This window comes from Mustela erminea, chromosome 16 (assembly GCF_009829155.1).
Source record: "Mustela erminea isolate mMusErm1 chromosome 16, mMusErm1.Pri, whole genome shotgun sequence".
Taxonomy (NCBI): domain Eukaryota; kingdom Metazoa; phylum Chordata; class Mammalia; order Carnivora; family Mustelidae; genus Mustela; species Mustela erminea.
The window spans coordinates 78,500,309-78,517,044 of record NC_045629.1 but is presented as its reverse complement, the minus strand read 5'-3'; the positions used below and the strand labels follow the sequence as shown (position 1 = coordinate 78,517,044).

At 42.3% G+C, this 16,736-nt stretch overlaps 1 protein-coding gene across 5 annotated transcripts in view; it reads right to left on the bottom strand.

The window, feature by feature from the left end:
- KHDRBS3 (KH RNA binding domain containing, signal transduction associated 3) overlaps positions 1-16,736 on the bottom strand; it is a 185,740-nt gene that overhangs the window by 30,571 nt on the left and 138,433 nt on the right. For all 5 annotated transcript variants that reach the window (XR_004279580.1, XM_032316160.1, XM_032316159.1 and 2 more), the window contains exon 7: positions 13,714-13,796. Coding sequence is in view for 4 of the 5 variants with exons in the window: in XM_032316160.1 (XP_032172051.1) it covers positions 13,714-13,796 (83 nt within the window). In the remaining variant the exon portion in view is untranslated. The remainder of the gene's footprint in view (positions 1-13,713; positions 13,797-16,736) is intronic.

Below are 16,736 nucleotides of genomic sequence, written 5' to 3'. Positions count from 1 at the left end.
ATAAGCAAAGTTTTAGTAACGGTTGTCAGTATAGAGATCTTGCACATTTTTGTTATAATTATCCTTAAGAATTCTCACACATCACTGGTAGAAATTTAAAATGATAGGATCACTTTGAAGAACCAGTCGGGCAGTTTCTTAAAAGGTCAAACATGAAATTACCACTTGAGTCAGCAATTCCACTCCTAAATTATGGGAAATGAAAACACAAGCTCACAGACTTGCACGTAAATGTTCATAGTAGCGTCACTCATAAGCGCTAAGAAGTGAAAAACAACGGTATCAGTCACCTAGTAAAAGTATAAACAAAATGCAGTGTATCTATAAATGGAATACCATTTGGTAATAAAACAGGAATAAAATACCAATAAATGCTGTGATGGGGATGGACCTCAGAAACATAACGCTAAGTGAAAAATACCAATATAAAAGATCATATATTTTGATTACATCTAAATGAAATGCTCAGAGAAGGCAAATCTATAAAAACAAAAATGAGATGAATGGTGGGCTGGGGCTAGGAAAGGGATTAATTGCAACAGAGTTGAGGGAATTTATTGCAGTGATGAAAAAGAAAAAAGAAAAAAAATGTTCCCAAATGGGATTATGGTGACAATCACACAACTTTGTAAATTTACTAAAAGTAGTAAGTTTTTAACTTAAATGGTGAATTTTACAGCATGTAAAAATATGTCAAGAAGGCTGTTTAAAAATGATCCCTAAGTATTTTATGTTTTTGACGCTATTGCACATGGTGTCTCTCTGGGGTTGCCTTCCACTTGCTAACTGCTGTGGAAGTCGAGTCTGTGGAAATATAGGACTTGTATACTGGCTGCATTACAACTGACAAATGGACTAAATAGACTGAGTAGTTTTTTAGTGGGTCCCTTAGGATTTTCAACTACCTGATCATGTTATCAGTGAATAAGAACAGTTTACTTCTTCCTTTTCAATCTGTATGCCTACTGTTCCTTTTTACTCACCTTCCTGCCTAGATCAGGCCTCTTAGCACAACACTGAGTTCAAGTGGAGAGTGGGCAAATCTGCTTTGTCCCCATCTTAGCAGGAAAGCATGGAATATTTCAGTAAAGAATGATGTTAGCTTGATATGGGTGTGTGTGTATGTGTGTGTGTTCTCTTGCAGATGTCTTCTATCAAGTTGGGGAAAACATTCTCATTATTTTCAGTTTGCTCAGACCTCTATTTGTTATTAATCATCAGTATATGTTAAATTTTGTCAAACATTTTTCCTGCATTTATGGAAACAACCACATGATTCTTCTCCATTAGTTAATGTGGCGAATTATGATTTACTTTCATGTATTATACAAATACTGCATTGCTGAGAGAAACTCTGATCATGATAAAGTAACCGATTTTTGATCTGCTAACATATTTTGGTGAATGAATTTGTGGCTATGATCATGAGGGATAATCTCCTCATCTTAAGATCCTCAATCACATCCGCAAAGTCCCCTCTTCCATCCAAGGGAACATAACTCTAGGTCCTGCGGTGAGGTTGTGGGTGTTTTGGGGAGCCATTATCTACAAGCCAAGGCCATCACGGGCCAAGACAACAGTCTCCTTATCTTCATGGTTTTAAGTCTGCAAGCTCCGTCAATCATACTGAGACTCACAGACAGGAAGAATTATTACAACATATTCTTGGACACTTAAAACATTTTGTTCCAAATTATTCAAAATTATCTTATTCCAAAGGGAAATTTGAAGCTTCCTATTAAAAACTTCGAATTACAGACTCAAAGGGAAGACGACAGACGTTAAGGATGCCAGAAGACATGAGACAGACCCCATCAGGGGTCTTCTGCACAGACCCCTGCTCCCACAGATGGCCCCTCGGGCGAACACTGTTACCTCCTTCAAGTCTTCCACCACCTCCTCCATGGAGCTGAGCACGACTGCCATATTTAAACATGAGGAGCACTAGAATTTAATCTCTACAAGGGCATGATCCTTTCCTTTTTTGTTCACGGATACTTATCAAGCACCTGGGACAGGACAGTTCTAGGAAACAGTGGGTACTCGTGTTGTTCACTGAATGAATGAATGGAAGCCATTACAGAAATTAAAACACTGTTCTTCTTTGGGAAACAAACATTTACTTAGCAACTATTTGGTAGACACTGAGAAAGGTTTTATATATATATATATATATAAAAATCACCTCATTATGTAATGCTTACTAGTCAAAAAGGACATTTCTCAATGTTGGCTGCCCACTGAAATTATCTGTAGTTTAAGAACTTTCAGATAGCTATGCTACATCAAAATCCAGATTAAAAACAAGCAGCAGCAGATTGGTTTGGGCACCTGCTTGTTTTTTTAAAATTCTGTATCAGTGACCCTTGTATACAGCCAGAGTGTGGACAATGTGCATTTTCACCAGAGACTTTCAATGCATCAGACTTTTTACCGTGTTTCCAGAAAAGGAACTTTTAAAACAGATACAGACTTCTTAAATGTTACCCATTTAACTGAAAACCACAGAGAGATCACTTCTCTGACCAGTAGTGTCCAAGGTATGGGGAATAAAAAGACAAATAAAAGGGTCCTTGCTACTGAGAGCCTCTCTGTATAAAAAGGAGACAGAGTCTCAGTAGTCTAGTAGGTATGACTGGAAAATGGAGTCGAGGAGAGTGTTTTGAAAACAGAGAAGATCAGCTCAGTGCTTAACAGCACACGGGAGGAAGGGGGTTGGGGGAAGCTCGCTGGATGGCAAAACCCCTCATTCAAGGAACTGCCGCTCCACTGCAAGCAGTTTGGCAAGGAAGAAAAGGCAAAGAAAAACAAATCCTCCTGTTTGTGCTTTCTTAGAAAAGTCTAAAAAAAATGCACGTAATGTTTATAGAAAAATATGGACTCTGAAAAACAATCTGAGGGTTTTGAAGGGGCGGGGGGTGGGAGGTTGGGGAGCCAGGTGGTGGGTACTAGAGAGGGCACGGATTGCATGGAGCACTGGGTGTGGTGCAAAAACAATGAATACTGTTTTTCTGAAAAAGAAAGAAAGAAAGAAAGAAAGAAAGAAAGAAAAAGAAAAGGAAAAGAAAAATATAACCACAATGTCTTTAAAAGGTATGTGTGAAGAAATAATTGAAGGAGCCACAAAGGAATTAAATTTACTGTCCTACTTCATGTTTTGACATCTACTTCATGAGTAATCGAGCAAATTGCCCACAATTCAATGTAAGGTTAGAGCATCTGGGGCTGACGACATGAGGCTATAGACAAAAATCAGGGCCAAATCGAGAGAGGCCTGGCTCCCATAAAGGCTCCTACTGGACAGGATGGTTCCCTCCCTATCCTTTAGTCCATCCTCTTTAAAAATTAATTGCTAGCATTCACAAAATTATGGACACTTGCAAGATTACAAACTGCCAAGACTGAACACCACGCCCCCTTCAGAAATCTCCTTGTTTTTCTATTTGCCATACACGCTTTTCCTCTCTCTGTAGTCACATTTTCCTTGATCATAAACTTCAAATAATCCAAGGGGTAATCGCTCTCCTGGAGAAGCACAAGCAGACTCTACTGGAGATGTACAACATATGGTATGCAACTGTACTATCTTCCCGAATTCAGAAATTCTGAATCTCAGACTCTCAGCCCCAAGGATTTTAGATAATTACAGTAATGATAGCTAATGATAGCATGTACAGTGTGCCAGAGCTGTTCAAAGAGCTTTCTGTCTATTAACTCACTTAACTCTGTAACAATCCTGCGAGGAGCTTACTGTTACCATCACCCATGGTTTCCAGATGCGGAACCTGAAGGGCATGTTCCGTACTGGGACCTCAGCCACAGTGCTGGTCAGTGCCGAGCCCGGGTTAAAATCCAGGAGACTGGCCCTCCGCCCTCACTGACCAAGCCCTGACTCAGCCTTTCTTAAGGCACTGTCTGACCTGTTACTTTGGCTGAGGTGATATGGATAGGTTTCGTTCCCGTATCTAAAATGTCATATCTCTTTCCCTGAACTTTGCCAAGACTGTTGGTTCTTTTTAAAGAGCTTTTAAACGTACTTACACTGTCGGCTACTCACTGTACAGTAAGCTCAGGCATGTACTGTGCAATTGCTGAGTCAAGGGTTACAAACACTTCTGAGGTTCCTGATGGACACTTGCAAATTACTTCCCAAAACGAACATATCCCTTCATGATGACAAACAGAGGGGGTTAATACAATTATACCACGTCTGAATTATTTCAGCCGCTAAAGTCGTGAGTCCAATAAATGAGGTTTGACTAGATTTTGAGAAATTCAAGCACCCTGATGTTCACTATTATAAATCATTCTTCACAAGTAACTTCAAGCTTTGACCTCTAGTCTGTGCTTCCAAACATGTTAGGATTCTAAACAATCTAAATTAAATGAAGCCTTCAATACCGTTCTACTTCACAAATGAGGAATCAAAATGGCAAGTATAATTTTATTCAGATTATTTATTTGTTAGGATCTTACTGACAGGAGTCTTCCTCAGAAAAAGAGTGCAGAAGTTTCTAGACGCAGAGACTATACTCCTAACAGGCGCATGGAGAGGAGTAGAGCAGAGTGCTCAGACCGTCGGGGCTCACATAGGAGCTCCAGCACTTACCTTCTGCGTCCTATAAGGCCTGTGCCTCAATTTCCGCATCTATAAAGTGGCGTAATAGCAGCAGGCTACTGCACAAGGCTGTATGGTACTCAGTCTCCGACGTGAGCGGGCTGACTGAGCTGCTCTTTATGTCACATCGGCCATTTCATATAATCTGTCTTCTAAGTCAGATATTGTCGTCATTTCACAGATGAGGAAGGACTGGAGAAAAACCATGCAGCTAAGGAAGTGATAGGGCTGGGGTTCAAACCCAGGTGTTTCTGGTTTTATAGCCCACAGTCTTTTAAACTAAATGACATCACAATGTAACTAAATCATATAGGATTTGTCAGGAAAATTCTTCTAAACATCAATAAAAACACATTTTAAGGATGTGTGAGACATGAGGAAAGGAGACATGGGTAGAGTCAGAGCAGATCGCTTTCTCTAACAGACCTTAAGACTTTGTAGTGAAGGTTTAAGATCGGGGTTTGAAAAGCAACACCCCGACTTTCGGGCACCCTGTCGCATAGTCCACGTTTTGGCAGTGCCCCTCCTTCCCTGCGTGCTCCACGGCATCTGTCGCTGCTCTGAACGGCTGATCATAAGCACCGCTTTAGTCTTCTCAACGCCATTAAGCAGATGGCAGCGCTAAATCCGAATGATGTAGTACATCTCCCCGGTGGACTGTGTTTTCACATGCTGCCATTATTCTGCAATTCCTCAGTGATAAATCTCATGAGTTCTCAAGAACACGAAAGACTGAACTGACAGTGGCAACTGATTTACTACCACTAGCCTGTGTCTGCCCCATCCCGTGTTCCCGTGGACTCGTCTGCTTTGCGCGTGAAGATTCCACACGGCTGGCACAGGAGGTGGGTACTCTCCACGAGGAGAGGGACAGGTTTGTCCACTTGTTGCCTCCAAGGGGAGCAGAAGAACAAGGACTTGGGCTCTCAGAGAGCTGGGTATGAGGCCTGACTTGTCAGCTGCATGACTTCGGTCAGGCTCACGTTCTCTGAGCATCTGCTTCCTTCCTGATGAACTTACAGATTTGTTCTGTCCCCAGAATATCCCTATTTTGGGGACAGAACAAAATGGCAGGCATCAGAGCCTCTGACAGGGTAATGAACGTTTCCCCAGTACTCAAGTGATACTTGACTTCTTCAAAGTGTGCTCACTTAATAAATCTGGAAACTTTTCCTTTATTTTTTTTTTACTACTTTAATTCTAAGGAATTTCCTGCTGAAGCTATAAAACTTCTTGGCTTGCTCTCAATATAGTCAAGTTATTGAGTTTAGTAACTCCAAATGAGGCCCGATCATGGCCCTGGTTCACTGATCGCCCCTCCCACCTCAGCAGTGGCATACCCCAGGGGGCCAGTCCCCAGAAAACAACCCAGTGCAGTGTTGGTCACACTGCAGTCCCTCCAGGACGGCTGTCAGGACTTCTGTCACCCATGTGCACCACTCATCCTACCAGTGACTGAACAGTAGTCTCTGTATCGACTCTGATTTCACCTCCATGTATCAGAACTGAATTGTAGCAATATTCATAGAATCGTGTGCTTGACATGCTAAGTATATTTTCCCAATAATTTTAAAATCTATCATAAGAACTGTAAAAAGAGGTCTGCCTGTGTGTCATCTGAAATCGTGTTGTGAAACATCAGTGGTATGTGAACTACTCTTGGAAAAACACTCCTATAATAGAAAGAAATGGGCTGAAATCAAGAGTCACCAAGTGAGTAACTTATTAAATCTTTCTCTGGGTCTGTGTTCCCAAGAATGAGCTGGGAGTAATCATTTGCACCTGATAAACAGGTTAAGCTTCACACCAGAGGAGACAGACACCACATGCATGTATCTCTCGGAGTGTGACCCGTACTCTGCAGGGCTGGTCAGCGTGCAGTGATGGTCCTCAGAGCAATTCTCAATCCTGCCAACACTTTAGCCTGGTCTGTCCTTCCCTCCTCCCTTCTAGGTGCTGGATTCCCCTTCACACGATAGCCCCCCTCCTTTCTTACTACAGAGTCCTTGGCTGAGAATTAAGGAATTTATGGGTTTATGGTATAATCTGGGCTGGTATCTCTGCTTTTCGCCAATGTCTGTACAACACAGGAGGGACGTACTTGTTCGTCGACAGCTCCCACTGCCTAGTCTGCGCTCAGAGGCATCATAGGTAGCCGTGCAGCGAGCAGAACACGACCCAGGGGAGGCGGCTGGGTGAGAGCACACTTGACAGAAATCTGACCAGGCAGAGTGAACAAACCCTGATCCACACCAAACCATTACTGCCTTTAAAAAAAGTCCTCGACAGGCAAACAAGACACCACACACACACCCATTATCTTCTGAAAAACAGTTACACTGATGTTGAAGTGGTTATAATTTAAGCTAAACAACAGGTCCTTGTTTCCAAAGTGAAAATCCCAAATCCTTCTCCGACCTCCATGGTCGGCTCTTGAGAAGGCGTTGCTGGACAAGCAGTCCCTCCAGCCGCCAAGAGCAGTGACAGCAAACAGGCGCTGGGCATATGGTGACATTAATTTTTGTCTCACTGCTTTCCTTGGAATTGGTATTTGAAAACAAACCCAGGGCGCGCACAGCTTCTGGCAGCTTCCGTCACCCTGCCTATCCGGATAGAGGGCATAGCTGCTGTTTTACAAAGACAAGTCAATACAATTCTACATTGTGAAAAATTTTTCTTAGCTGAATAATGGTTCTTGGCATTAGACAAAAACCCAGGCTCCTCCAGCACTTCTCAGCTGTGCATTCTTGGGAAAGTTGCTAAACACTGCTCTCCTCAACTTCTGTGTGCGGGGCACTCACCACGTGCGGCCACTGTGGAAATCGGAGATACTGACTGTGAAGAACATAAATGCTGAGTGCTAGACTCAAGAGAGCCTCCAAATCAGGCAGCTATTATTCCGAATTCTTTCCTTCAGAAATTTTAAGTGCTTTCACAGAGATTTTGGAGGATGGAATGAAATATGTACGTGAAAGTACGGTCAAACCACAAAGCTCTTGGGAAACTGGAATGTCCTATTAAACTCATCCAGAAACTCACGATTCTTACCACATAGTCATCCACTAACACTTTTCTGAAACCTTTTTGTTCTACTTTCTTTATGATCACAATAGGAATCAAATATTCTTTTGAGAATTCATAATTACTAGGTACACAATCGAAGACACCTTGATATTTTTAATAAACGTGATGACTTGATTTACAAATTTATAGCAAGATGATTATTACAGTAAAGCTCTTAACATATTCTCTCCTCACACTGTTGTTACCTTCTTGTGTGTAAGAAGCCTGCAATCTACTCTCCCAGCAACTTCCTGAATCTATGGTCATCGTGTTTTACACCACAATTATTTTAGGATAAATAAAACGTTCAATAAAAAATGAATTCTGTTTAGTTTAGAATGAGATGGATATATTTACAAGTGATTTCTCAGAGTCAAAATTAGGACTTTTGTGAAGTCTCGAGTCATGTGAGGGGAGGGGCAGGTGTCTGAGGGCCGAGGCCGTCCATCACCAGCTCTATGTACCATTGCTGCTCAGGAGGGGTGTCTAAAGAAGTCCATCATAACTATTTTTTTTTAAGATTTTATTTATTTATTTAACAGAGAGAGATCACAAGTAGGCACAGAGGCAGGCAGAGAGAGAGGAAGGGAATCAGGCTCCCCACTGAGCACAGAGCCCAATGTGGGGCTCGATCCCAGGTCCCTGAGATCATGACCTGAGCCGAAGGCAGCGGCTTAACCCACTGAGCCTCTCAAGCGCCCCCCATCATAACTATTTTTGAGCCAATGTATATTAGAACAATTCTAGTATTATAAAGAATAGTTCATATTTCTCTTCGCAGTAATTGTGTGGACAGCTTGTCACTCATTAAATGTGTGATGTTAGAGAAACAATGCCTTGTTTTACACTACCGTATTAGCACTATCAAGGTCATTAGAAAAATCAGTAGGGAAATGTAGCTGAACTATACTGAATTTTCTATCACTCTGTAGGGATTCTTGTTTGTACTAATTTTAATACTAGGTATTTGAAAATCGGGAGAAAATAATTCCTAGTTTGTAAAACCTCCTGAGAGAAACTGTTGTTTCTACAGCAAAATGGTGTCATAAAATGATTACAGCTTATGAAGTTTAAACGTCATTAGTGAAAGGGACCCTTCTGCACAGCAGGTAAAAATACCCAGTGGCCACCCATATGAGTCTTCTGTCTTGCTCTATTTTCTTTTCAAGTGGGTTCTAGCTGCTCAGTTCTAGCTAATCCCCGTTTATGTTAAATACTGATACTGACCATCCAGGGGAGGAGCCCTCCAAAAGGTCCCCTCTCTTCTCATTTTCCCTGTAAATCATTCACTCACACAATCCTTCCAGATTTTCTAGTACCTTGCCGATGTGGAATGAGACGCAGAACAATTTAGAACTGGGAAAGGAGGGCAGCAACCAGGATTTACTCAGCGCAATGTGCTAACTGCCTTACACTGTGCCCTAACTGCCGTACACAGATTACCTCATTAATGCTCTCACAGAAAAGACACTGTGGATGACATGATTTCTCCCTACCCCCAACAATTCCCACAGACTGTAGGCTTTCCTGTCTCATTCAGCTTGTAGGCTGACCATCTACAGAAGAAACAGAGCTATACCTTCTACAAGCTGACGCTTAGAGAGGTCAAGTAACTCGCTTAGAGAGGTCAAGTAACTTGCCCAAAGCCACAGAGCCAGCAAATACTGAAGTGGGGTCTAAATACAGGTCAGCCAGACTCTAACCACTATGGCCCAGATCTCCAGAAGTTTTTGATAACACATCTGTTATCAGAAAGAAAACCACTCTTGATCTTATAACTGTAACTGTTTTTGTGTAACATGTGCACTAGAGTATTAAACGGTTCTATTTACACATAACACGAAACATCAAAATAGAAATTTTGAAAGTATGAATATGAGTTGACCCTCCCTAATTCTCCTTCTGCACCTGGTGAGCTGACTTGCTTCTCGGAAGGGTGTGGACCCTAATCTGGAGATGCTACACTGTGTGCCAGAGACAGAGTGAGCCTGTCTTTAACTCTGCATTATTCAAGAGAACTCTATAATTTAAAGTTCTCTAGTAGCCACATTAGAAAGAAGAGGAAGAGGAAGAAGGAGGAGGAGGAAACAGGTAAAATAAATTTTAGTAATGCATTCATTTTACATTCTTTATTTCATGCTAAGTTTAGGACTCTGGTGAACGTCCTACATTTCCAGCACACCCCCATCTGTACCAGCCACATTTCAAGGTACACCGGCCACATGAGCTAGTGGCCACCGTGGTGGACGTGCAGGCGAACCTCTGCTCATGCTTTCTTCCACACCACGATGTGCCAAAGAACATTTCAGAACAGCTCTGTCATCTCAAAGCAGATCAGGTGAAGAATTCTGAGTCATACTGAACCTTACAACTACGGCACAGAAGGGGCTTTTAAATTCTGATTGAGAGAATTATTGAAGTACAAAATTAATTTTACAGACCCTGAAGAGTCAAATCCAAGGAACTGCAGAGTACAGGTCATCGGGTGTTACCCGGTGTCACCTATTAGTGAACATTAAGGCTGTGTGCTCCCTGAGAGCCATGGCACTGGGAATGCTATTTGCTGAAAGGATCGAATGTAAAACTGGAAAAATAAGATCCTTCATTTCATGAGTCCTGGCGTACAACATTAATATACAGCATAAACGGAATTTTAGGTGTGATTAAGGTAGTCCAATCTGATAAGGAAACACCTCCAGTTCAGATGGAGGCCTGATGCCTATGGGATTCTAAAGCCCCATGAAGTATTCGATTACTGAATACTGTATATGGGAAATACTAATAGGAATTCCCCCCGCTGAAATCAAAGCCATGACAAGAGGAGAATGGAGGCAAGGGGACACAGGAAAGAGGATGCTGTGGCGCCTGGCTGGGTCTGGACCACAGCTTGGGCTTCGGAGTGTGGGTAAGTCACTTCACCTCTCCGGACCTGTACGGGAGGGGAGGACGTGAGTTGTAGGAGCAGCATTTTAGGGCGTGCTGGAGAGGGGAGAGAGGACGGACAGGACCAGGAGCAGAGGGAAGGCTCAACAGCTTCAGAGAGTGGTGCTGGGGATTTCCTTGTTAATACTCACTATCTGATCCTAGGGAGGTTCCGAAAGTTCGCTATTCTAATTCTGACACACAGACTGTTGTGCTTAAAGCGCTGTCAACATATGTGCCTGTTATGGGCCGGACCGTGTCCCCCGCCCGAAGCACATGCTGAAGCCCCCAGCCCAGTACCTCCGAATGGCACTGGAATCAGAGACAAGGCCCTCGAAGAGGTGATTCAGTTAAAATGAGGCCCTTTGTGGATCCTAATCCAATGTGACCAGCACCATCAGAGGAGAAGAAATGTGGACACACACGGAACACCAAGGATACATGTGCACAGGGAAGGACCATGCAAGGCCACAGCGAGGAGGTGGCCGTCTGCGAGCTGAAGGAAGCAGCCTCAGGAAACACCAAATCCCCCAACACCCAGACCTTGGACTTCCAGCCTCTCTAACCATGAGGAAATAAAATTCTGTTGCTTAAGCTGCCTGGAGTGTGGGAATTTGTTACGGTGACTCCTACAGACTCCTACAAACTCCTACAAACTTCTACAGACTCCTACAGACTCCTACAAACTCCTACAGACTCCTACAGACTCCTACAGAGCTTGAAACCATCTTTCCAGCTCACCCCACAGTACAGCTGCTTCCCTTGGGTTTATCGGACGGAGCTGTCCTGTGGGGCCTGCGACACTGCGGGGAGGACGCGTGTGGCCGCGGACCCCGGGGGAAAGCTCCTCTCCTTGTAAGCTGTGTGATCCCAGGCAAGTCCCCACGTTCCTGGAAATCACAGTCTCCTTCTCCTATAAAAGGGCTCATGTCTATGTCGCAGGTCATGAGGATTAAATGAATACTCAGATTACCTAGCAAAGAGTGGCTTCTACATTTGTCAGTGTGGGCAACCCGCACACAATTCTCTGTCCTCCTTCAGGTGTGATGAGTTGCAACACTGAAAAGATCACTTCAAAGAAGGCAGACTGGCTGTCAAGCAAGACGTCTCTTTAAGTGAGTCTTCCATGACATTGAAAGGCCTTATAACGTACCAGCCTCTTAATTGGTCCCTGCCTCTCGGCTCACCACCTGTCAGTCCAGCCCCTCCGCTGCCATGGAATGACAGTGAATCCAAGTCGAAAAGCACCGTCCCAGCATGTAACTCTACAGGCTCCCCCCTGCTCACCACCTGCAGCGCGGGGCCCCAGCCCCCTGCAGGGAGTCGCGGGCTCCCACCTCATCGCCTCCTGCAGAGCCAGTGCGGCTCCAAATGCCATTTACGCTGCCAAGCCCCGGCCCTGCTATTCCAGCTCTGTGAAATGCCCTTCCCTGCTGGGACCCCAGTGACTCTCCCTCCCACTTCCCCTTTCCCAGTGAAATGTCCTCAGTGTTCTCAAGCAGACATTAGCGCTGCCTACTTCCAGAAATACTGAATTTCCCCTCAGACCTCTCATAATGACGGTCACATTACACTGCTCTTGAGTATTTTGTTGTTGTTGTTTCCTTCTAGACTATGAGCTTTTCAAAGAAACGGTCTCTGTCTCAATAATCTTTGTATTCCAAGCATCGGGCACAGAGCCCAACACACATGGACATTCGATACGTGTGGGTGAAGGAACGACGGAAGCGGTGAATGTTTGTGACCCGCCATATTAATACTGTCACCATCCTCATCGTGACCACTATCACGGCTTAAAGTGGAAAGGCGATAGGCTTTCTAAGTCTGGGCTCACATTGTGGATTGGTCAGTGACTCCTCTGAGTCCTTTTCATCATCTGTAAAACAGATACAGTAACTCCTGCTGTTACCATGCAGATTAAATGAGACATGTGAGTAAGGCTTACACTCCACCTGGGACTTCTGGCACATTACTCGATCCTTCCTCTCTACAGTGGGAACAGGGCCACACGCTTGATACGGTTGCTGGGACACTAACAGGAGGTACCATGATACGGTTGCTGGGACACTAACAGGAGGTACCATATGTAAAGTCTTGGTCAGCACCCACCAGTGCCAGTCCCCCAGGCTGTGCCAACCCTCTCAAGGACACGAGTACAGTGCACCAGGCTCCTACTCAAGTCTCCAGTGGAGACTGCAAGTTTGAAGGCTCTTAACTATTATAAGTTATATGAGAAAAAAATCTGACATGAGCCAAAAAGAAGAAAGAACTTCCTATCCATGTCAGCCTCAGTGCCAGAGCTCAGGAATAACAGGACCAACCTGTGCAAAGTTGTCCAGCACTATATGAGTTCACTGAAACAACCACATAGTCCTTATTTTTTCATGCTTCATAAAGCCAGTATTTTGTATACATGTCAATTTTTGTACTCCACTTAGAATTTTAAACAAAAACCAAAAGGTTTCTAGGCATTTAAGAAAACATTCTGAATAGGAATAAACTGATTTTATATATCAATGAACATCAAGGTATATTATATCACAAGAGGTAACTATAAAGCTCTGTTTTGCCTCGGATAACACTTACTTATTTCTGGGTAAATACCTCTTTAGAAAATGAATTGGAGCTACCTCATTATTCACAAATAGGAATCTGAAGTTGTTAGAAAATAGGATCACTGCTGCTAAGAAACAGAAACGTTATATGAATGCCAAACAAAACTTCTGGGTCTTTCCACCGCAGGCACTGACAATGTAGGATATTTACACATTGCTGATGTGGTTTTAAGCCTTAGGACTTGCACAGCCACAGACTTTGTAGACACTCTTCCTCCTCAGAATATACCGAACACCTAAGTTAAATTTTTAGAGTAAAAAAAATTCCCATTTTTATTTGTCAAGCCTATTGCTTTAGCACTATGATAAATCTGGGAGGAGTAAACATGCTAATTGGTAGGATAGAGAGTGCTTCTCCAATTAAAACAAACAAAAAACAAAGCAAGCCAAGTCATGGTACCCTTGCTGTCCAATCATCCCCCTTTCCCAGAATGTACATATGTGGACAGAGAAAAGTGTCTGTTAATGGGGGTCTAATCAGAGATCGACTCTTACCTTTGGGCAGGGGTGCTATAGCTGTTATCATAGGAATCATAACTCTGTTCGTCATAAGCAGTGCCATATCCATCATCATAGTCCTAAAATAAAACAGGAGAAGTATAATAAAAGGTCAGAAAAATTTCTGGAAAAAAAAAAAAACCACTCTGCTTTTAGTAACTCTTTATTAATTTAGCTAACATTTAAATATATATCTGGTATGGTACAAAGAAAAATGTAAGCGTGACATCAGTGAAAATGATGAGTAAAAACCTCCAAAAATTTTCTCTACAAAAGCCAAAAGAAACTGGGAAAATTCTCAGAATCCACAATTTCAAAAGTCTGAAAATTAACAAAAGGTTTGCAGAGATCTAAGGAGGATTTATTTCTAAAAACTTGGCTGAATCTTGGTACAAGCAGTGAGCTCTGTGATGTTTTAATGAGTTCCTTTCCAACCCACCATTCCCAGCTCTGCAGGAGCCTTGAAAACCAACAGCTGTAACCACAGTGGACACCAGCAATCTGGGGACCACTGGAGGAAGCAGAAAAGGGTGAGGTTCTTCAAAACCTCATTTTGAGAGTATTGTATTTGACCTGACTTGGAGCTCATCCAGTGCAAAATGCCTTTTCCCTGGGGGTATTCAAAGAAAATAATTAGAGGCAATTATATAAGATTTTAGCTGCTTGAGGTAGTGGAACAAACAGCAGTCTAATCAAAAGCCAGCAAGAGAAGTGGAAGGACAAGATATCCATTTGCCCTTTGAATAGTTCTGACACACTCCTGGCAATCTAGAAGATTACATGTCTACAGAGTACCATGTAGAAGCCCAGGAAAGACCTGGGAAGGTCCTGAGCTCTCCTCTCCAGGGATCTGCAGGTTCAGCACAAGAAAGAAAGGCAAAGCCAAGGAAGGAGTTAGTTGTAAATCAAGTAGCTGAGTCTTAATGACTTGTTCCAACGTGTTAGGGACTTAGTTTCCAGGCATTTATTAAAATCTCTGTCCAATCATTAGCTGATCACTAAGGAACCAGAAGACACTTCAGTAACAACACATAATAAATCTCACAATATTAGCTTGGAAAAGTCATTAAATAAAAAAGGAAAACAAAAAATACTGGAAGAAGGAGCATTTAGTTTCCACAGTTGGCACATTAAGTTACATATCTACTTTTATTTTTTATTTTGGATCTTATTTATTTATTTGAGAGAGAGAGAAGCAGACTCCCCACTAAGCAGGGAGCCTGATGTGGAACTTGATCCCAGCACCATGGAATCATGACCTGAGTTGAAGGCAGACATTTAACCAACTGAGCCACCCAGGAACCCCTAAATCTCTAGTTTTAAAAAGAAATTAGGTGATATGCAAAGAAACATGAAGGTATGGTTCACACAGAAGAAAAAAGTAATCAACAGAAACTGTCCCTGAGGAAGCTGAGACACTGGACTTACCAAAGACAAATAAGTTACTTGAAATATATTCAAGAAACTAAAGGATACTCTGTGTCTAAAGAACTGAAGTATGAGAACAATGCCTCACAAAATACAGAGTATTAATATAGATATAGAAAATAATAAGGAATCTAAAGAAATTTTTGAGTTGTAAAGTACAAAAAGTGAAATGGAAAAATCACCAGCGAGGTTCAACAGCAGATATAACTAGGCAGAAGAGAGAATAAGTGAACTTGAAGGCAAATCAATTGAAATTACCCAGTACGAGGAAGAAAATACAAAAAGATAAGGAAACAAGGTCTCAGAGACACGTGGGATGCCATCAATCATGAATGTATGCATAATGTGGTACCCAGAAGGAGAGGAAAGCAAGGAGAAAAAGATTATATAGAAAAATAATGGCTAAAAACTTCCCAAATTTGATGAAAAACTCTAATCTACCAATCTACCAAGAAGCTCATAAAATTCCAAGTAGGGTAAGCTCAAAGAGACCCATGCCTACCTACGTCATCATCAGAATGTTAAAAGACAAAGAGAGGATCTTAAAATAGCAAGGGAGAAGTCACTTATCATATGAAAGAGATTCACAATAAGATCAAAGCTGACTTCTCAAGAAAGACCGAGGAGGCCAGAAGATGATGGGATTGCACATTCCAAGTACTAAAAGAAAAAGATTGTCAACTAAGAATTCTATAACCAGTAAAACTATCCTTCAAAAATAGAAAAACTAATGTATTCTCAGGAAATAAAAACAGAGAATTCATCAACAGGAGATACGTTCTACACGAAATAGTAAAAGGAGTTCTTAAGGTAAAGTGAAAGGTCATTAAAAAGTAACTTGAATTCACATGAAAAAAATACAAGTAACACTGATACAGGTAGCTACTTAAAGAAATACTAAACTATAAATGTGTTTTTGTTGCAATTCCTTTTTTCTCTTGTTTGATTTAAAAAGCAACTGGATGAAGAACTAACTACAATTCTGTGTTGATGGGCACACAATGTATGAAGCTGCAACTTGTATGACAGTAACAGCACAAGAGTAGGCAGGTAAGGACATAGCTAAAGAGGAGCAAAGCTTTTGTGTACTGTTAAAATAAAGTTGGTATAATTTTGAAAAAGATTGACATAAGTTAAAAAGCAAATTGTACTCTCCAGGGCAGACTAATAAAATAAGAAACAAGAAAAGAGAGGGGCCTGGGTGGCTCAGTTGACTCAGCATCTGACTCTTGGTTTCATTTTGGGTTATGATCTCGGTGTTATGAGACTGAGCCTGCATGAGGCTCTGCCTGAGATTCTCTCTCTCTCTCCCTCCCCCTTTGCCCCTCTCAGCCTACACATACATATGCACTCTCTCTAAGAATAAATCAATAAAATCTTAAAAAAGAAAAAAAATCCAAGAAGGGGCGCCTGGGTGGTTTCATGGGTTAAAGCCCCTGTCTTCGTCTTGGGTCCTGATTCCGGGTCCTGGGATCGAGCCCCATGTCTGGTTCTCTGCTCAGTGGGGAGCCTGCTTCCTCCTCTCTCTCTGCCTTCCTCTCTGCCTACTTGTGATCTCTGTCAAATAAATAAATAAAAATCTTTAAAAAAGA